The following is a 21762-nucleotide window of genomic DNA, read 5'->3' as shown; positions in this document are numbered from 1 at the left end:
ACAATTAAACATTGGGAATACCAAAGCCATTGTAGAAGGAGCTGGATAGATTTCTGAAGGAGATAGATAGATTTCTAGACACAAAAGGCATCAAGAGGTATGGGGAGAGAGCGGGAATATGGTATTGAGATAGAGGATCAGCCATGATCATATTGAATGGCGGAGCAGGCTTGAAGGGCCGAATGGCCTCCTCCTGCTCCTATTTTTTATGTTTCTATGTTTCATTGTCTTAGGCCCATGTCACAAACTCCGTTTCATAGCCACTGATTCCATGTCCCTCCCTGGCCACTGTCTCAGGCTGAACCACACTGTTAGCAACCTTGGCATCCTATTTAACCCTGAGCTGAGCATCCGACCCCATATCCGCTACAGCACAGAGACCGCCAACTTCCACCTCTGTAATATCGCCTGTCTCCGTCCCTGCCTCAGCCATTCTGCTACTGAAGCTCTCATCCATGCTTTTGTTACCTCCAGTCTCAACTAATCCAATGCTCTCCAGGCCGGCTTCCCATCTTCCACCCTCCATTAACTTGAGCTCATCCAAAACTCTGCTGTCCGTATTCAAACTGGCAAAAAATCCTGTTCGCCCATCACCCCTATGCTTGGTGACTTACATTGCCTCCTGGTCCACCAATGCCTCGATTTAAAAAAAAAATCTCATCCTCGTGTTCAAATTCCTCTGTGGCCTCGCCCATCCCTATCTCTATAACCTCTTCCAGCCCTCCGAGAACTCTCTGTTCTTCCAACTCTGGCCTCTTGTGCATCCCCCACTTCCTTCGCCCCACCATTGGCGGCCATGCCTTCAGCCGTACGGGCACTAAGCTCTGGAATTCTCTCCCTAAACCTCTCCACCTCGCTCTCTTCCTCTAAGACACTCCTTAAAACCTATCTCTGTCACCTGTCCTAATGTCGTCTTCTTTGGCTCGGTGTCAATTTTGTCTAATTACGCCCCTGTGAAGCACCTTGGGATGTTTTTCTACATTAAAGGCACTATATAAATGCAAGTTGTTGTTTGTGTAAACCTGCATCTCCATTGCTTTCTTGTGACTGTAAGAGTGCAAAAGCACAAATGTGACGGGTGCGGATGTGTACCCCAGCCCTCTTTTTTTAAACATGTTTATGTTCCCCTCTGCTGTTGTTCCAAATTCTGGAATTGCCCCTTACATTCCCGACCCCCACTCTTTTTTTTTATGCACATTTGCCGCTCTGGTTGGTGTGTAATTTTTAGCCTTTGGTACAATTTGGGCGCTGCCGGGTGCAAATCGCACTGTGCAGCTCTTGGTGGTAGTGCACCATATTTGACTTGTGCAGCCCTAGCGCGATTTGCTCTTACTAGCACGAGTGCAATTGCAACGTTGGCCTACAATGAAAATCAATATTTCACTGAATTATAGTTTATCAAAGCTCTCGAAACACAAATTTCTGATAAAATTAGCAGCACTTCTTTGTAGTTTTCGACCTTTTACTGACAAAAATCTCTCCAGCATGTAACTCGGGCTGCTGTTACACTCCATTTGTTTTTTGCTTTCTTTTAATAAGTGTTAAATTACTGGAGGTCATAGTGTAAATCTACAATAAGAAAAATTAGACCTAATTTGTGGTTGCAAGGATTATATTGTCAATACCTTTGAAGGGAGGTATTTGGCTGGTGATTTTTTTTCCCCCCCCTTTAAATTGCCTTTTAATATTTGTAGAAATTAAGAATATTAATATATATATATATTTAATAAATGATTGAAGAGAAGGGTTTGTGGATGAGGCTGTCACCTGTTTCTAAGACACTGTAAGTAAAGCTTCAAGTAAAACAAAGGCAGAGTCGGTGGTGGGGGGGGGATGGGAGGCTGCCCTCACCCAGGATGCTTTGCGCCCGTGTGTCCCAGTGTAGCGCCATGTTGTAAAGAAGAAGGATTGAGAGGGGCCGCAATCCGCTGCAATCCACCCGCTCTGCCTGTGAGTATCCCAGCCCGACCCCGCCGATCGACAGCTTAAACACCCAGCGACCCGGAGAGCCCGATATTGGGGGGCGGCGGGGTGCCGGAGGGGGGTAGATTTCTGCGGCTTGTTTTCCCTCAGCGCCCCTTTCTGCCCAGTGTTTAGGCTCGGGGGCCATTGTTGTAATGTGTGTGTGTGTGGTGTGTGTGTGTTAAAGTGGGGAAGGGGGGGGGGGGGGGTGATGTGTGGAGGAGGGGAAGAACAAGCAGCATTGTAACTAAAGGGGGCATTTTAGTAGGGGGGGGGGGGAGAAAGGGGATAAATTTTAAGGGCTCGTCCACCTCTGCACAAAGCCAGATGGTTAAAGTTTGTGAAAAATGTGGCTGGTTTCAATGATTTCAGGAAACGAGGCTTTTACAATGGGGAAGGAAGGCTAGTTTCAGTGCATGAAATGCTGGGCTTGTTTTCATAATTGCAACATCAATTGAGATATTTGTTGTTTACTTTTTAAAAGCTTGAAATGTAGATTTGAATTGGAGAGGGTTGTGAAATGTGTGGTGTGTGTATTCAATGTGGAGGGCATTGCACTTGTGTAAAACTAAGATTTGTTGTGTAAAAGATTTTTATATGAAATATATGTTGGAACTTACTATATTTTTGATATCATTTTTTCTTATCTTGGTGGAATTAGTTATTTGGTTAAGAGATAAGGTTCCCTAAGGGGGAAAAAAAAACATTTTCGTAAGTTGTAATTCCCATGTTTTTAATGCTGATGGGACAGATATTGAAATTGATGAAAGCTAGTTTGTGTGCCGAATCGGTTGGGTTCATTATTTCGACCAGAAAATGAGACCTGGTATAGTCTAAAAATTCAGATGTTGGGGGATTTTTTTCCTTCTTTGTAGGTGTTGGTGCAGTCCTACCAGGCCTGTAATTAGGAAAGTTGTATGCTTTTTGCATATGTCCCAACTGTAGCTGTTCCAGAAGCTTACTTTGGGTTTAAAAGACAAATTAAAAAAAAATCTGCCATGGATATGTTTATAGAATGTATATTTTTGCATTAATTGGTAAAACAATTTTTGTTTTGAAGAATATGTTGAATATCACTCTTTCCAAGTAGATATAGATTCAACTGGGGATAATAGATAGTTGAACACATACATTTCGATGAAACAAAAAAATCCAGTGAATTCAGTAATTTCTCTTTGATGTAATTATGCAAAGCAAATATTTTAACTGGAACACACTGTGTTTGTGTGTTGTGTTGAAAGATGTATGGAACGCATGGATTTGATTAGTTGGATGGTATAATTCCCCCGCTCCCTTATATATAAAAATATATATATATATGTACTTAATATTCCTTTTATGAGTGTATAAAAAGCACAATTGATGAGGGGTGTGAATTACATGGAATTACAAGTCAAGAAAGCTTGTTTTAAATCAAACTGCAATTTAACACTTTCCAGTCAATCCTGTTTCGAATTTGTATATTTTTAATAAATACATGCTCAAACACATGGATATAAAGGTGAGGTTGCATGTCCACGTGTTAGTCACAACCATTATTTAGAATACACACTTAGTATTCAGTGGCGATTACGTGAAAAACTGGGCAGGCTGGAGATTTCCAGTCAGAGCAAAATTTTCCCCACCCAGCACTTTTAACATTTTTACACATTCTATATTTCAGCTTCAAATCCAGGCCTGTTTCCCTTTGTTGAATCTGTACATTGTGCAGTGTCAAGACACATGGGGGGGCTGCATGTTCAGTGCTAGTCTAAGATCACTACTGTATTTTGAATTTCAGTGTTAATTTTTTATATAATGGTAAATTTGTACTTTGGCACATGGAAAATATTGATGGCGGGGATTACATGGTCATGTGCTATTTAAAGATATAATTAATTTAAAAAATACATGTTCTTCTGGCATGTTCCCCTGAATTTATGCATTGATGGTTTTTTTTTGCATGTAAAATATCTTCCAACACATGGGTTATAGTGAAGGAGTGAGTTGCATGATCACGTGCTGCTCAAAGCCATTTTTAAGAGAAGCCTTCCTGTTCAGTTCTATTTTCCATTTGTTAAATGTATATGTTGGGTTTTTTTTTTATTTTTGTGAAAATAAAATGTTAATACGCTGGAGGATATTGGGGGATAGATTTGCATGTTCATGTACCTATTTTTGAAAGCCTAGCTTTAAAAGGGGGAGAGAAAAAAACTCCCTTAATTTTCATGTGATCATTTTTAAATTAACAGTAAAATATATTCCAACACTTGGGTTGGGAGTTGCTTGTTGTGCCATCAAAGCCCATTTTCAGTAAGAACATGTTCAAAACAATCCTGTGCATTTTTTAAACAAAACTTGGATTTTCAATACCTTTTTATTAAAAGCAAAATATCAAACACATTTTGCTTTTTTTTTTATTTAATACACTTTTTTTATGGTTTGATGAGATGTTTTAAACTGTGTTTTATTTTTGTGTTTTATTTTGCAGGTATAGGTGGAATGGTTGTTCCCTGTGTTTTTAAGGTATGAATGAAGTGCTCTGGCAGGACTCCCTCCCCCAGCAGCAGCCTCCGCCGCCTCAGGACAGTCTCGGTAACAGCGTCGCTCACAACATGCCCGTGGTGTTAACGGGACCTTCCGCCGCCGGCCCCCAGCAGCAGCAGCAGCAGCAACAACAGCAGCACGCCGCCTCCCAGGCGCTGGCCGCCGCCTCGGTCTCCACGCAAGGCCCCGGCTCGATGGGGCCTCCCGTGCCGGTGGTGGTGCCGGCGCTTGCGCTGGCCGCGGGCCGCTCGCAGGACGATGCCATGGTGGATTATTTCTTCCAGCGGCAGCCCGGGGAGCATCTGGGAGGAGGCGGAGGCGGTGGCGGAGCCGGGGGTGGTGGCAGTGGAGGTGGCGGCGGAGGAGGAGGAGGCGGCGGCGGTTACAATGGGAAGCACCGCTGGCCTACAGGAGACAGCATCCATGTTGAACATCACCAGGTCAGTGCTTTTCCTTTGTGTATAAAGCACTCAAGACATTTCCCAATCGCTCACCCAAAATAACATACAGCCAAACACATTGCAGACCATAAACATCTCCGTTTGTATTTGACGCTGCAATAATCCTAAATCTAAATATATATTCCATCAATGGGGATGAAATTAAGAATATTTCTTATTTAATCTCTTGAGCCAGAAGGTCGTGCGTTCAATCCCCACTCAAGGACTTGAGCCCGGAACCTAGGCTGCCACTTCCACAACAACATTGACTTGCATTTATATAGCGCCTTAATGTAGTAAAATGTCCCAAGGCGCTTCAGTGCAGTACTGAGGGAGTGCTGCTCCGTTTGGAGATGAGGCGTTGAACAGGCAGACATGGCCTCAGTTTAAGTGGATGTAAAAGATCTTGTGGCACTATTCGAAGAAGAGCAGGGGGAGTTCTCCTCTCATCCTTCAACCAGAATTATCAAAAACAGATTATCCGGTCATTTATCGCTTTTTTTTTTAGTGTGACCTTGCTGTGTGCAAATTGGCTGTTGCATTTGCCTACTTAATAACAGTGCCTACCCTTCACAAGTAAATTCATTGGATGTAAAGCACTCCCGAAGGCACTGAATCTTGAATTCTGCTGGGGTGCGGTTTCACAGGCGCTGTCTAGTATTTTGCCAAAGCAGCCGGCCTTAATGTGCGATACCGGATAGTGATTGTTGGTGTTCATCCCGTCCTCACCCAATATGGGCACTCTCCAGCAGGATTCATTAGATATCGATCAGGGGTAAAAAAAATCTTTTGTGATTTTTGTTCCCCGTTGTCACTGGGTCAGAATCCTGAAATGTCTCGCCTAACACCATCGGCTCAACGACTGCAGCGGCTCAAGGAGACAGGCAAACGATTACCTTTTCCGCAATTAGGGATTGGCAATAAATGGTGCTTTGCCAGCATTGCCCACATGCCGAAAACAAATTTTAAAAAACACACAGGGATGCTGAGGCTAATTGGGTTGTCCCTACAGCGCCACCCTAGTTGAGATTAACTAACTGAACATGGACCAGTGGTCATGGCTGGTGGCATTTTGACTTGGTTAGCACGAGCTGAACCGTTGGGAGAGGGTGCTCCTTTTGTGTACACTACTTATTTTTTCTTTCCTCAATAAATAAATGTTTGTGCAAGAATTAATTGGGAGACGTATGAGGGCTGTTGGTGCTGTGAACCGTGCCTTTAGGAAGGCATAAAACAAACATTTTTGTTTTTTTCAGTGACATCTCTATTGATATCTCTAGTTTTCGCATCTTTTTCAATTTGGTGATGTGCTGTTTTGCTCTATTCGTCTTTGCTACGTCGGTTCCATTTGATCACAGGCTGTGTGTCCAGTAGTATTGAGTAGAGGTCAGACCACTTAAGAACTTGAACATCTGTATGGTGGGTGGAGTGAGGAAGACAGGTTTTTAGTTCGTGTCTACTGTAGAACTGTCTACATTTGTTCAAGAAATCGTTCACTTTGGGCAGCGCATGTGCATAATTGTGGGAAACTAAAGTTGTGCATTCTCATCAGTCAGTTCGGCTTGCGAAACGTGAAGTTATTAACTACAAAAGTAACCAGTGCTAGCAGCACATATTGAGGGGAAAATCAAACTTGACTGCTATAGTGACACTGCATGTTAACTGATTTCAGGAAGAAAAAAGTAAATAATTATCATGCTAATAATAATAGGTCTGCTAATGAGTCTGAGTTTATTTTTTTTAAACTCCCCAGTTAAGATATCAGGGATAAAGTAATTGTTTGAAATGTTCTGTTGCATAGTGAATTGGTTTACAAACCTGTTTACCGTAGATAATACAATTCAGGTTCACACCCAGTTTCTTGCATCACAAGTTCCTTGTTTTACTTTGATGTATGTCTCTTGCTGGGAGAGAATTTTGAAGTCTTCCTAAAAGTTGCTTGGTTTGTTAAGAGAAATGCTGAAGTACAATTGAATAATGGAATTGGACCAAAGTCAAGCCAGTATTTGTAACATATAATTAGAAAAGTGCTACTTCAACATCGAGTGCATAATTTAATAGTGTTTATAAATTAGTTTCTGCCCTCCCTTGCACGCTGAGCTTTGTTGGCACACAGTCCTACAACCGATGGGATCCATATTCAAGTGGCTATTTTTCAGATGTGGGCCTGAGATAATGACTGTTAATGGGCTGTTGGAACAGTAGAGGGCACCACATCCAGGCCTGATCATCATCTCTCTCGACATCTGCAGGTATGCTCTTTTATTGGATAGTGGTCAAGAGTGAGAATCCTGAGTAACTTTTCCTCTTTCTGAGGACAGTTGTAGTGCTCAGCTGTGACCTAACGAAGCAAAGGGATGAGACTAAATCTGGGGCCACCTGTTCTGTGTGGCATTGTACTGTGTAGGGTGCTGCCCTTACCAACTAGACGTTTGGGAAGGTTTTTTTTAAATAGATTTTTCACTTCTGTGTTCCCTCAGCCCAAAATTGCAGGCTGGGGACCACTGGAGTGGAAAACCCTGGCCACCATGTGTAGAAGTTGGGTTTCCTCCTGGCTTAGTGGAGCAATGCACAATATGCAATAGTACTGAATCATAAAGACCTGGAAGATCCCAAGTTTGATTTCTGACCTAGCTTGGGTGCCCAGTGTTTGGGAAGGAGGCAAACCAGCCAAGATTTCATGGGACAGGACAGGACAGGGCTTGGCTGCAGTCACTCCTATGAAGTTCTATATGACGACGCTTCCTAAATTTACATGTGAAGAATGGCCAGTTGGGCAAGGTACCATGAGGCTCCTGGTCCCCATGGGACTGTACCTAGCACATGTTGCTGCCTTCAGAGGGAGGGACGGAGAGAGTGTCCAATCAAAAAATGCAATTTGTTGATTTATAATTCACTTTCTGTGAGATCTGGCATGAGTCATTTTGGTAAGAACACTTCAAAATTGCGTTTGTACTCCCCTCTGTTTAGAGGAAAAATAGAGATATGGTTTTTAATTTACAGCGTTGATGCAGCGAAGACTTGCATTTTTGCACTTGAATACAGCGTACCCATTAAATAGTGTTGCAGAACATGTTTTTCCAAGTGACTGGCTAAACTGCATTGGTGAAAGTGGGCATTTTTTGTTGTTTTGTATTTGAAGCCTGTAGCTATGGAAGTGCCAGATGGGAAGGATATCACTGAATATTTTGGAAGATGTGTTTATCAGTATTGTCAAAGGTTCAGTGTGTTAGTGTTTTCATCCTATACCATAGAGGTGGGAGGCGACTGAGAATTAAAATACATAAGCATGGAGATCTTTCAGACACCGACAAAACAAGTCATTTTGTTTATTTTCTTTTAAACAGTTTCTTTATTGCCTTAGTTTTGGCTCACTTAAATCTTTCACTTGCCTATTTTTCTGAACTTGCCGAAAAATACTATTTCTTTATTTGCACAATGTGTCTCATTTCAGTTTGAGGGTGTACAGAGAATTCTCCGTGAATTTTTGTTCTCTCGTGCCAGTTTTTCTAACCAGTTTTTTTTTCCCCACCCCTTCTTTCCTGAAGGCTTTGGTTGCACATTTGGAAACTATTCAACAATAGGGGGGGTGCTCACATCTGAATTCAGTCCTCACTTGACATTCATGCATGTGCATTTCCTCCAAGGGTTGCACGCTGAAAAAAAACAGGAGCAGGAACCCTCACCAATTTTCCCCCTCCCTGAACCCAGAGGCGCCGAACCAGTGGTGTCCTTGCTGCATCCCCAGTTGAGATCAGCTAAGTCTTTCTGGACTGGGTATCAAACCCGGGACTTTCCAGGTCTAGCTACTCATCAGGGTTGTTTTTATCATCTAAAATGAAGCAAATAATCATTGAATAAAATTAATGGTATTTTTGTCCACTACATTAAAAGGAATAGAAAACTTCAAATGTTTGGAAAAAGAAAAATTTTAAAGGGTACAAACAACGAAAGGTCAGGAGAATGGAAGTACGTGGTCTCCAATGCTCTCCTGGCTGGCCCCTCATCCTTCACCCCTGTAGACTTCAGCTCATCCAAAACTCTGTATCCAATCCATTGTCCCGTTCACCCATCAGTCCTATACTTGCCAACCTCCATTAGCTCTGGTCCTACAGTGCCTCTAATTAAAAATTCTCATCCTCGTGTTTAATTCCCTTCATAGCTTCACCCTCTCCATCTCTGTAATCTCCTCATACCATTCCTCCAACTCTGGCCTCTTATGCTCACCTCACCATTGGTGGCCGTGCCATCAGCTGCATAGGACCCACTTTGGAATTCCCTTTCTCAACCACCCTGACTCTCCACCTCTTTAAGACCCTCCTTAAAACCCAACTGCTGCTCAAGCTTTTGGTCATCCCTCCAAATATCTCCTTTGGCTCGGTGCCCATTCTTGTCAAATTATGCCTGTAAGATGCGTCTTGGGTTGTTACTTTTTTTAAAGTTTAAAGGTGTTCTACAAATGCAAATTTGGTATGGCTATTTCAGAGAGTGCACGATGGGAGGGATGGTCTCACACTGTAAAATTCCACGAATTTATGAAAACTAAAATTTGAAATACTGAGACTGAAATTAAAATTGTTTCCAGGGTGCAAGCAATACTGGTCAGTCATCCAGAACTGTATTGCTAATCCAGTTTGATAACTACTGAGCTTATTAGTTATGATACTGGACTAGCAGGTTGAGAGTTCAAATCCTATCATGGCAAGTAGTGAAATTGAATTCAATAACTCTGGTAATTTGTGGGCTGGCACCAGGAGAAGAAATGACCATGAAAGCTGCTGGATTGTAAGAACCCACCGGTTGCCTCATATCCTTCAGGGAAGGGAATTTGCCACCCCTATCTGGTCTGGCTGACCCATTGACTTTTAAAGCCATCTGGTGTCCTAGTAAGCCACTTGGTTGTAAAGCAACTGCTGTCTTGGAATTCCCCAGCCAACATCATTGTGGGTGGAACACCATCACCACAAGGACTGCACTGGTTCGGGAGTGCCTACCACCACCTCGGAACAACTAAGGATGGGCAATAAGCGCGGCCTTTCCCGTGTCACCAATGTCGTGAACAGATTTTAAAAAAAACTTTAGGACAGATGTTGGAATTGTAGTCTTGTCTTTTGACTAGAATTAGGGAACAAAAGATTATACTAAATCAGAGTTTTTTTTTCTGAAGGCTATAAATAAAGTAGGACTAATCATCAGAGGAAAGACTAAAAGTGAAGTTATTTCTAAGATTAAAACTGCTACTCACTGGATAAACTTGCTCAACCATTGGGAGCTAGAAAGATTTTTTTCTGCATCATATGTATTCCAGTACAGCTCAGAAGGCGGCCATTCAGCCCATTGTCTGAATCAGCTCTTTGCTAGAGCAGTGCAAGAACTAATCCCACTGCCTCACTCTCCCCATAATCTTGTATTTTCCTCTGCTTCTAATATTTATCCAGTCTTCCTGTAAAAGATGCAATCGCCTCTGCCTTAACCACTTCCTGTGGCAAAACATTCCATGCTCCCAACAGCCCTTTGTGAAGAAATTTCTCCTAACCCTGCTCCTTACTCACTGACAATATTTTTTTTAAAATAGAGGATTAAAAAAGGGATATTGGAAGTGATTTCTTTCATACAAAGGTGCTTTGAGATCTCATCCCACCTCTATCCCCGAAAGCTCTACAAACAGATTAACGAGGAGCAAACTTGACAATTTAGCCGAAAACTATGTAAGGAAGGGGAAAGCTAGTGTTGAATTGGGAGTCATGTCACCAGTTGATCCGCAAGACTGGAGAGGTCTGATACTGGGTAAAAGGTCTGAAGTGAAACAAATGTATTACCAAAGAAGGATTCAGGCTGTAAAGCCTTGACTTTGGTTCAGCTCAATGTGAAATGAACAGACTGCAGCCATTTTGCTCCCTTTTTATCCGAAGCAGTGATGTTTCTTTTGGATAAAATCCTTGTAGTATATTGCCCTCACTGCGGCCTATTGTTTCTCAAAAGCGAATTGCTCCACATTAGCAATTTTTCACCTCAAGTGATGCATAAGTTTTGCTTTTAATCTTTTCCCCAGAATCCAAGTTATCTCTTCCCTCACTACCTTCCTAATTCAGCCCTGGCATTCACTTTGGCCTCACCATCTCTGAATCGCTGCATGCATTTTCTCCTTGGTGTTCTGTCTGCTTTATGCATGGAGCTCTTTTTAGGTCCCAGGTTAAATCCCTGTTGTGTAGTCGATTTGATTGACCTGAGTGTCCATGGGCAAGAGGAGAAAAATGCTAAGATTCTTGCTGCTGATTGATATCTAGTGACTTCTGCAGAAAATGCTCATGGTTGGATGTCAGTTGAGGACAGGATTGGACTCATCTTTGATACCTTGCATCGTCTAATATGCTGCTGATTCTCAATGTCTAGGTTGACTGAGGAATTTCTTCCTAAACTTCTACACCTCGCTCTCCTCCTTTAAGACCTGCCTCTTTGACCATGTTTTTAGTCACCCCTACAAAAGTTAATGTATTTGGACCCATGTAATTTGTGTCTGGATGGGCCAGCCAGTGTGCCATTTGGCACGTGTATGTACCAGGCGGCCCACACCCCTCCCCCTTTGGTGATTTATTTTTAGGATTTGTAGCCTTGGTGATCTGTTTGGTTATATCAAATGATGTCAATCACTTGTCATCTCAATAATGCTGGCAGTCTTAAACAGTGGAAAAGAAACAGAATTTTTAAAAATTCTTTTACACACAAGTTTAGAGGCAGGCAACATCTCTTTCTTCGGCAGAAACACCTGGCTTCTACTCAGTGTTTCTCCCTGATGTCCTGGCAGAGGTTGGGGAATTGCAGCCACCATCGTCTGCCATGGTCAAACTTGTGATGTATATCAATATACCATTGCGCACCTAGCTCTCTGAAAGCTCATTTGCTCAAGTCAGTATAAAGCCAGGAGGTCCCAGGTTCAATGCCTGACATGTGCTGAATTATCTAATCTGAGGCAGAAGGCAGTGTGGTGATTGGCCTCAGCAACTCCAGGCTAGGAAGGAGAAAATCAGTTCGGGTTCCTGCACTTGATTGTTATCCACTGATCATTGTTGCGATGTCCACATGTGGCTATTGGATGAGGACAGGGTGAGGGCTTTATTAATAGAGGCATAGAGTGCAAAAGCAAGGAAGTAATGCTAAACCTTTATAAAACATGGGTTAGGCCTCAGCTGGAATATTGTGTTCAATTCTGGGCACCACACTTTAGGAAGGATGTCAAGGCCTTAGAGAGGGTGCAGAAAAGATTTACTAGAATGGTACCAGGGATGAGAGAATTCAGTTATGTGGAGAAACTGGGATTGTTCTCCTTCGAACAGAGAAGGTTAAGGGGAGATTTAATAGAGGTGTTCAAAATCATGAAGGGTTTTGATGAATAAGGAGAAACTGTTTCCAGTGGCAGAAGGGTCGGTAACCAGAGGACACAGATTTAAGTTGATAAGCAAAAGAGCCAGAGGCAAAATGAGGAAACATTTTTTCACGCAGTGAGTTGTAATGATGTGGCATGCACTGCCTGAAAGAGTTGGTGGAAGCAGATTCAAAGGGAAATTGGATAAATACTTGAAGGGAAAAAAATTGCGTAGCTCTTTCAAAGAGCCAGCACAGGCATGTTGGGCCTAATGGCCGCCTCCTGTGCTGTACCTACAATGATACTATGAATTGTGATGTCCTCCTGCACTCGTGTTAAATATGGCCACTTGGCTGAGATGCTGGAGGACATCCAGTACATATAGCTCCTTGGCAGAAATCAGCATGGTCAGGAGAACAGAGAGGAGAAATTTGGTGTATTAAAAGGTACAATAATTTCATATATCTATGATTACAACAAAAATAACCAAATTAGTGATCAAGATATTCAAATGTCCTTGAAAATAAGCTTGCAGAATACAATATCTTAATATATGCTTCCTTTTTTTATCTTTCCTTCTGTCATTCTGGGGAGTATATGTATGAAAAGAGTTTTGATACTTTGTCATTCTCCCACCAAAAATATGGTTGACTTCATGATTTTAAGAGGGATTATAATGCTTTTATGGGTTTATCTAGTAAATGGTTATGCAGCTATATATTCAACTGGGTCAGAAGTAAGTGGTGGCAGGAACCACTTCTAAAAAAAAAATAGGTAGTGATTGTTTGAATTTGAAGCCTTTCAAGTGGGTGCTTTTCTGTGGGACCTTTTGAACTAAACTTTGACGAATCAGTATGCTTAAGTTGATTATTTGAGCCAATGAGAGAAACTTGATATTTGTTTTGTCTTATCTGATACAGATTTAATATATGGCATGCGGTACACAAGACTTAATTAGATAGATAAACTCATGTAAATACTGGCAATGCTTTTATTTTCCATAAGAGATGTATCATGATGAAAAGATGGCTTGATGTTGTTCCCCCTGATTGAGAAAAGCAGGTGAAGAAGTCTCTGTACTGATTTCCCATTTGCTTTATATCATCAAACATAGGAAATAGGAGCAGCAGGAGGCCATTTGTCCCTTCGAGCTTGCTCCACCATTTGATATGATCATGACTGATCCTCTATCTCAACACCATATTCCCGCTCTCTCCCCATACCCCTTGATACCTTCTGTATCTAGAAATGTATTTATCTCTTTCTTAAATATATTCAGTGACTTAGCCTCCACAGCCTTCTGTGGTAGAGAATTCCACAGGTTCAACACCCTGTGAGTGAAGAAATTTCTCCTCATCTCAGTCCTAAATGCCCTACCCCATGTCCTGTGACTGTGACCCCTCGTTCTGGATCCCCCAGCCAGGGGAAACATCCTCCCTGCATCCAGTCTGCCTAGTCCTGTCAGAATTTTATACGTTTCAATGAAACAGCCTCAGACTTTAATTTGGTCATGCCTCTGGCTGCACCAGGTGAGAGCTGGTTGCAGTGTGAATAACCAAAGAGGTGTGGCAGTAATAGTTGCATGTATTCTCAAAAAATGCAATTGTGGATTTTTCATTCGGTGCAGGCTGCAGGTAAATTGTATCTGTAACAGGCCTTGGGGCTTGAAATGTTACTGTTTCTTCGGGTATTTGTATAGATGAATGAATAATGGTCTCGGTCTCATCCTCCTCCACATACACATTATGGCAACTAATTTCAAGATACAAGCGCATTGTTTCACATTGAAATGAAGAATGTGAATGCTGAGAACTCACTTGAATTGCTGCTTCGAGGCTCTGAGTGGCTGTAATACTCCACATTTGTATAATAATATCTTGTGTGCTGTGAGGTCTTGCAGCAGCAGCAGGATTTGAGCCAGATAAAACAGATCTAATGTTGATGAAGGAAGCCACTTATTTATGTTTGGACAGCATTTAATACTCCTTTGGAAATGTATGTTTTTATTTCAGCCAGGTTTTTCCCTGCCCTGTGTGTGTGTGTGTGCGTGCTTTTTGCTGCATCAAGTGGGTGTCATGCTGCCCCTGGTGCTTCACCTTTGTGTGTAATGTTAGATAGTGAGTATCAGCAGGCAGTTCTTTGAGGCGAGTAGGGGTTGGGAATTGAGTCAAACCCAATACTATCCTCACCTGAATTGCACATAGAAAGCTCTAGTAAGGACTGGATAGCGATCAGAATCCCTAAAAAGCCTCCCCCCCCCCCCCCCCCCCAAAAAAAAACAGACTAGGTTCACTGGGGCCGGTTGTCGCGTCTCCCCTGCTCACTGAGGCCAGTTGTCGCGTCTCCCCTGCTCACTGAGGCCAGTTGTCGCGTCTCCCCTGCTCACTGAGGCCAGTTGTCGCGTCTCCCCTGCTCACTGAGGCCAGTTGTCGCGTCTCCCCTGCTGGCTGAGGCCAGTTGTCGCGTCTCCCCTACTCTGGCTGAGATCAGATAATGGCACAAACCCCAGATTGAATTCACCCAGTCAGTATGACTTCATTACACTCTGGCTTTACCAACTGAGCTTTCAGGAAAGCCCCGAGAAAAATTCTTCAGCTGCATATTAATAACAGTAATATTTTTATGTCAACGGAATGACTGAATAGTTATCTGGCGGTTGCACCAATGGGTTGGAGTAGGTCCCAGTTCAGTGTAAGATCACTGTGGTGTTATGTGAAAACTGCAAGCAAGCATTTACCAATTACCTTGTAACCTGTTATATTTTTAATGTTTGTTGCTATAACTCCATCTGGAAGTCGTGCTGGAGGAGTAATCTTGATCAGTGCTGTCTTAACTAGTTGTTTCATTCAAATAGTTCATTGATTATTGAAATGACTGATTAGGAATCCTTGCTTCTTCTCCACAATATGTTTTGCACTGCCATTGATAGTCTTCGAAGGAAACAACTAGTCAGTGGTCCTGGGTAGATTGTTCCATTGCATGCAGTGGAAAACATGTCACCAGTGCCTTTGGTAGAAAGAGAAATTCAGCAGATTAAATTGTGCTAGTGAGTTGTGAGAACCCCCGTGTTATGGGAGCCAGCGGCTGAAGAACACTATAAACATGCCAGTTTGATGAGATTTACTCCAGTCAGAATGTTACCAACAGTTCAAGTTGAGAACATACGTTTTAGCAATAGGAAAGCACTAATAGGCCCAATAAGCCTGTCCTTTTCTTACCCTAGAAATCAGTCCCAGGTACCCTCCTCTAATCTCTCCCCTCTGCAGAAATGTATCACTGTTTCTTGAGTCCATTTATTCTGTGTTCCAGTGGCCCTCCATGTTGGCTTATTCTCCACTTCTATTAAACCCTTGAGAGAAAGTTCTGTCTGGCTTTCCTCCTTACTCCCACTTTCCTAATTTTTAATGTGGCCTATATTTGACCACCTTGTTATAATAAATAATTTGCTTGTTGGAGGCTTAATTTAGATGTAGAGTTCAGTACCATTGATGGGGCCACTTCTACAGATTTTGCATTATTCATATTGGGTTTTCTTGAACCAATAGAGAAACTGAAGAATGGTTTAAGTTTAAGGCAGCCAATTTTGGTGTGATTTGATTTGAAGACCCAGGCTCGAGCTGCATCTCTTCACATCAGTTACATTATTATCAGCGCAAAGTAAATATTGTAAACTTGCTTCTTTGATTCCCTAATCCCACTTTTCTCTTGTTTCCCACCGCCCCCTTTCCTTACTTACTGGCATTGCCACCTCCACTTCGGGTATTGACTTATTTTTGTTGCAGAGACTGATAGTATGCTGAGGGTTTGTGCTTGTGGCGATCGCTCAATTTTTCTCCACGCCGACCATCCATTCTGCCAGAATCGTCCTCGTATCAATGTTCACGTCATGCTGCTTTAGAGAACAAACTGCTCCTTCATCCGACAATGTATCCTTGGTGTCAATTGCCTTCAGAATGAGTCTTTCAGGTTCTCTTCAGTGTTGGGATTGAATGCGTACGTAGACATTGCTAGACAAAGAGCTGTCTTTATTCACAGAAAAGCTGAAAGTGCTCCTCAGATGTCCGTTGGTCCCCTAGGTGCCCCCCCACCCACCCCCCCCTAATCTAGGATTGATGAAGAGTTGAGCTGACAAACCTGCTGTTTACTGATGAAAAAATTCACCAGCATGGCTTTCCTGAAGGTTTAGTCAGTGAAAGCATCTGAGTGCACACCAGGAAATACCTAAATTCAATCCCTGATCTGTGTGGAGTTGGCCAATCTGGTAGTCGGGTCACCACAATTGGCCTCTGCACTCTTGGGGTAGGAAGAGCAAAATGGAAAATTGGCCATGGTCTTGCTGCTGTTCACTATCCAGCAACCACTGTTGGAAGTGTGTGCACACCTGTGTGTATGTAGACATTGGATGAAGTCCAACTTGGGGCTGGATGTGTGATGCATCTTTTGTTAAACTGCCTGCCTACATAGTATAGATTTGCACGTGAAGTACCAGAGGGCATTCAACTCCCATAGAACAGCCCCCCTAAAGGTATTGGCTTACTTAGGCAACATGGAGGGGAGTAAGTCATCAGGAAAAGGAGAACAAATCACTAACATAGGACCGCCAGTGGGCAGTTGTTTGTGCAACCGTTTATATGCGTAGGGCTTCACTTTGCTTAGGTCCTTGCTACCCACTCGCATGGCTCTTTGTGGAGGTACTGGTATCAAACCAATACCTGTTATAGTTACAACAGCACAGAAACAGGCCATTCGACCCAACTGATCTATGCCAGCGCGGTATAAGTGAAGTATGGGAGAGATATTATTAGGAAAGAAGTTGTATGTGACTGCTGTTAAATCTTACTCATTTTTTAAAATCACAAAATCTGTTGCTGGTAAGATTTGGTGCACAGTCCTCTGTTTACTCAATGCTTAACAGATCATAAAGTTATGCATGACTTTTATGTCTCCTTTAACAGTAATTGGCAGGTAAAACGTTCTTGTTAATCGATTGCAATCAGACATTTTTATGTTTAGATCATTTCTGTTCACTGTGTAGTATTGTGGTTATAATCAATTTGATGAAATTGGATTGCTCTTCAGATCAAATAATTTCTCTTTTCCAGAATTACAGAAAAAACTCAGGCAAATCACCCTGCATACAGTGTTTTCCTGGCCATAAATCAGGTGTTTTACTTTTCAATCTCAATATATACCAAAACATTTGCTGTTTCTTTGCTAATGTTTGCTTTAGCAGAGATATTGACAATGTCCAGCAGGATACCAGTGGAAATTGGATAACTGTTGTTACAGGTACCTTGAGTACACTTAGCACCTGAGCAGAAACTGCATTCAATTTGAATCAGAATGTTACTTTCTGCTGGAGAGGAAAACTAACAGGACTGACTATTTTCATGAGTTGAAGTTTATACTAACTTGATCCAAATATGCTGAGTCAGCGGCCTACGTTCTGAGGTTGCGGTGATAGATTTTATTCTGAGCAATCAGTAATTCATTGTCCTCGTTATTTTTTGACTGTTTAATGCACACCCACTATGTGTGAATGTTCAGTCTGTTCCAAGTTAGACTTCAGTGAATAAAATGCTGCAGCTTGTTATCCAAGAAAACTGCCTATAATACCCTTTTTCAGGCTGGTGTGTGTTTTCGTGTTTGCTGACCACCTTCTTAACTGGCCATTCTTCACATGTGAGGCTAGATAGTGAGTGTGGACAGGCTGTGCCACTGTGGGGAGGCATCACCACCAATCCCAAACTTGTCCCTACTCCAATTCAACACTTTGCAGCAGGATCTGGTAAATATGGATCAAGATAGGGAGCCCTGATCTGATCCTTGTTTATCTCTCTGGCCCCTAGTTACTTAGACTAATTGTAGAGATATCAGCTATAGCTCAACACGGACCAGGGATTGAACCTGGCACCTTTTCGATCTGTGTGGCCCAGGCAGTTCCTTTACCAAACGAGCTATTGAGGGAGCTACCTACCCACCATATTTAGTGGTCGAAGAAAGATTCTGCTTGCCTTTATTTGCATTAAGTAAACCTGAAGTGATCTGTTGAGGTAAACAGTCAATTTAAGTGGCATTGCTCCATAGATGCAGAATGATTTTTCCTCATTGGAGGCAAGAGAAATAAAGGCAAACTGCAAAAGAAACCTAAGTTTTTTTTTTCCCAGTCAGCCTTCGTAAAGTTACGTATCTTTTAGTGGTGGTGGAGAATGAGTGTAGGAAGGTATAGTTTGTATTAATATGCTGCTGACCTTTGCTGCTAGATTTTTACTAATTGCACACCAAGAAGCAGCAGGTAATGGTGGAACACAAATCCTGTTGTCGGGTGTCAGTTGTCGAGCAGCTTCAGCATTGTCGAACCTCACATCAGAAAAGATTAAGGCAGAAGGTTGGGACTACAGCTTTGAGAAACGTAATTAATTATTTGGTATTAAGAGAGCTGTGTGGTAAACACTGCCCCATTGGAAGTCCAACACACTGCACTGTGGAGTGCAACTTACTAGGGAGTTCACAATCTTGTACGAGTAGAGGGAGGAAAATGTCACTCATTCTGGGCACCCAATGCTGTCCCTAGGATTTCGGCAAATTGTATTGGATGTAACTAGTAGAATAGAAAGGGGAGAACCAGTGGATGTGGTGTATTTGGATTTTCAGAAGGCTTTTGATAAGGTCCCACACAAGAGGTTAGTATGCAAAATTAAAGCACATGGGATTGGGGGGAATATACTGGCATGGATTGAGAATTGGTTGACAGACAGGAAACAGAGAGTAGGAATAAACGGGTCTTTTTCCGGGTGGCAGGCAGTGACTAGCGGGGTTCCGCAGGGATCAGTGCTTGGGCCCCAGCTATTCACAGTATATATCAATGCTTTGGATGAGGGAACTAAATGTAACATTTCCAAGTTTGCAGACGACACAAAGCTGGGGTGGAATGTGAGCTGTGAGGAAGATGCAAAAAGGCTTCAATGTGATTTAGACAAGTTGGGTGAGTGGGCAAGAATGTGGCAGATGCAATATAACGTGGATAAATGTGAGATTATCCACTTTGGTTGTAAAAACAGAAAGGCAGATTATTATCTGAATGGTGATAGATTGGGAAAAGGGGAGGTGCAACAAGACCTGGGTGTCCTTGTACACCAGTCGCTGAAAGCAAGCATTCAGGTGCAGCAAGCAGTTAGGAAGGCGAATGGTATGTTGGCCTTCATTGCGAGAGGATTTGAGTTCAGGAGCAGGGATGACTTATTGCAGTTATACAGGGCCTTGGTGAGACCACATCTGGAGTATTGTGTGCAGTTTTGGTCTCCTTATCTGAGGAAGGATGTCCTTTCCATGGAGGGAGTGCAATGAAGGTTTACCAGACTGATTCCTGGGATGGCAGGACTGACGTATGAGGAGAGATTGGGTCGACTAGGCCTATATTCACTCGAGTTTAGAAGAATGAGAGGTGATCTCATTGAAACATATAAAATTCTAACAGGATTCGATGCAGGGAGGATGTTCCTGATGGCTGGGGAGTTCAGGATACGGGGTATGCCATTTAGAACAGAGATGAGGAGAAATTTCTTCACTTGGAGGGTGGTGAACCTGTGGAATTATCAACCACAGAAGGCAGTGGAGGCCAAGTCATTAGATGTTTTCAAGAAGGAGATAGATATATTTCTTAATGCTAAAGGGATATGAGGAAAAAGCAGGAACAGGGTACTGAGTTAGATGATCAGCCATGATCATTTTGAATGGCTGAGCAGGCCCGAAGGGCTGAATGGCCGACTCTTGCTCCTATTTTCTATGTTTCTATGGTGGGCGTGCAAAATTTTTGCCCTACGTCAGTTATGGAAAAACACTCTAATGTACCATTATAGATTTTGTTTTCCAAAACATTTGCATCCATCTTCACTTTAGAGGATACAAATAACATACCAGAAATAATTGTGAATCAAGAGGTGAAAGGGAGGGAGGAACTTAAAACATTTGCAATCACCAGGGAAAGGATTCTGAAAAAAATATTCGAACTAAAAGTTGACAAGTCCCCAGGTCCTGACTGACTTCATCCTAGGGTCTTAAAAGAAGTGGCTGCAGAGATAGTAGATGCATTGGTATTAATTATCCAAAATTCCTTAGATTCTGGACGGGACCCATCAGATTGGAAAATAGTGAATGTAACTCCTCTATTCAAGAAAGGAGGGAGACAGAAAGCAGGAAACTACAGGCCAGTTAGCTTAACATCTGTCATAGGGAAAATGCTAGAATCTGCTATTAATGAGGTTATAGCAGGGCACTTAGAAAATCTCAGTGCAATCAGGCAGAGTCAACATGGCTTTGTGAAAGGGAAATCGTGTTTGACTAATTTATTGGTGTTCTTTGAGGAAGTAACAAGCATCGTGGATAAAGGGGATCCTGTGGATGTGGTGTACTTGGATTTCCAGAAGGCTTTTGACAAGGTGCCACATCAAAGGCTACTACACAAAATAAGAGTTCATGGTGTAGGGGGTAACATATTAGCATGGATAAAGGATTGATTAGCTAACAGGAAACAGAGTATGGATGAATGGGTCATTTTCAGGTCGGCAAGATGTAACGAGTGGAGTGCCACAGGGATCAGTGCTTGGGCCTCAACTATTTACAATCTATATCAATGACTTGGATGAAGGGACCGAATGTATGGTTGCTAAATTTGCTGATGACACAAAGATAGGTTGGAAAGTAAGTTGTGAGGAGGACATAAGGAGTTTGCAAAGGGATATACATAGGTTAAGTGAGTGGGCAAAAATTTGGCAGATGGAGTATAATGTGGGAAAATGTGAACTTTGGCAGGAGGAATAGAAAAGCAGTATATTTAAATGGAGAGGGATTGCAGAACTCTGAGGTACAGAGGGATCTGGGTGTCCTAGTACATGAATCATAAAAAGTTAGTATGCAGGTACAGCAAGTGATTAGGAAGGCAAATGGAATGTTGTCATTTATTGCAAGGGGAATGGAATATAAAAGTATAGATGTTTTGCTACAGTTGTACAGGGCATTGGTGAGACCACATCTAGAATACTGTGTGCAGTTTTGGTCTCCTTATTTAAGAAAGGACATAATTGCTTTGGAGGCGGTTCAGAGAAGGTTCATTTGACTGATTCCTGGGATGAGGGGGTTATCTTATGAGGAAAGGTTGGACAAGTTGGGCCTATATACACTGGAATTTAGAAGGATGAGAGGTGATCTTATTGGAACACAAGATCCTGAGGGGACTTGAAGGGGTAGATGCTGAGAGGATGTTTCCCCTTGTGGGAGAGACTAGAACTAGGGGCCACAGTTTAAAAATAAGGGGTCTCCCATTTAAGACGGAGATGAGGAGAATTTTTTTCTCTGAGGGTCGTGAGTCTGCAACTCCCTCGGAGAGCCGTGGAGGCAGGGTCATTGAATATTTTTAAGGCTGAGTTAGATAGATTCCTGATTAACAAGGGAGTCAAAGGTTATAGTAGGTAG

General features: G+C 42.4%; 1 protein-coding gene across 10 annotated transcripts in view; it reads left to right on the top strand.

Moving 5' to 3' along the window:
* pum1 (pumilio RNA-binding family member 1) overlaps window positions 1-21762 on the top strand; it is a 122603-nt gene that overhangs the window by 30834 nt on the left and 70007 nt on the right. For 7 of the 10 annotated variants that reach the window (XM_068006842.1, XM_068006838.1, XM_068006837.1 and 4 more), the window contains exons 1-2: window positions 1867-1950; window positions 4433-4928. In XM_068006842.1, the coding sequence (XP_067862943.1) occupies window positions 4470-4928 (459 nt within the window). In that variant the 5' untranslated portion in view covers window positions 1867-1950; window positions 4433-4469. Of the gene's footprint in view, window positions 1-1866; window positions 1951-4432; window positions 4929-21762 lie in introns of those variants that run through there. The other 3 variants (XM_068006833.1, XM_068006834.1, XM_068006835.1) reach the window with 1 other exon arrangement.

The sequence above is a fragment of the Heptranchias perlo genome, chromosome 26 (assembly GCF_035084215.1).
Source record: "Heptranchias perlo isolate sHepPer1 chromosome 26, sHepPer1.hap1, whole genome shotgun sequence".
In the NCBI taxonomy this organism is placed as follows: domain Eukaryota; kingdom Metazoa; phylum Chordata; class Chondrichthyes; order Hexanchiformes; family Hexanchidae; genus Heptranchias; species Heptranchias perlo.
The sequence above is the reverse complement of the archived record's forward strand: the minus strand, read 5'-3'. Positions and strand labels throughout refer to the sequence as shown.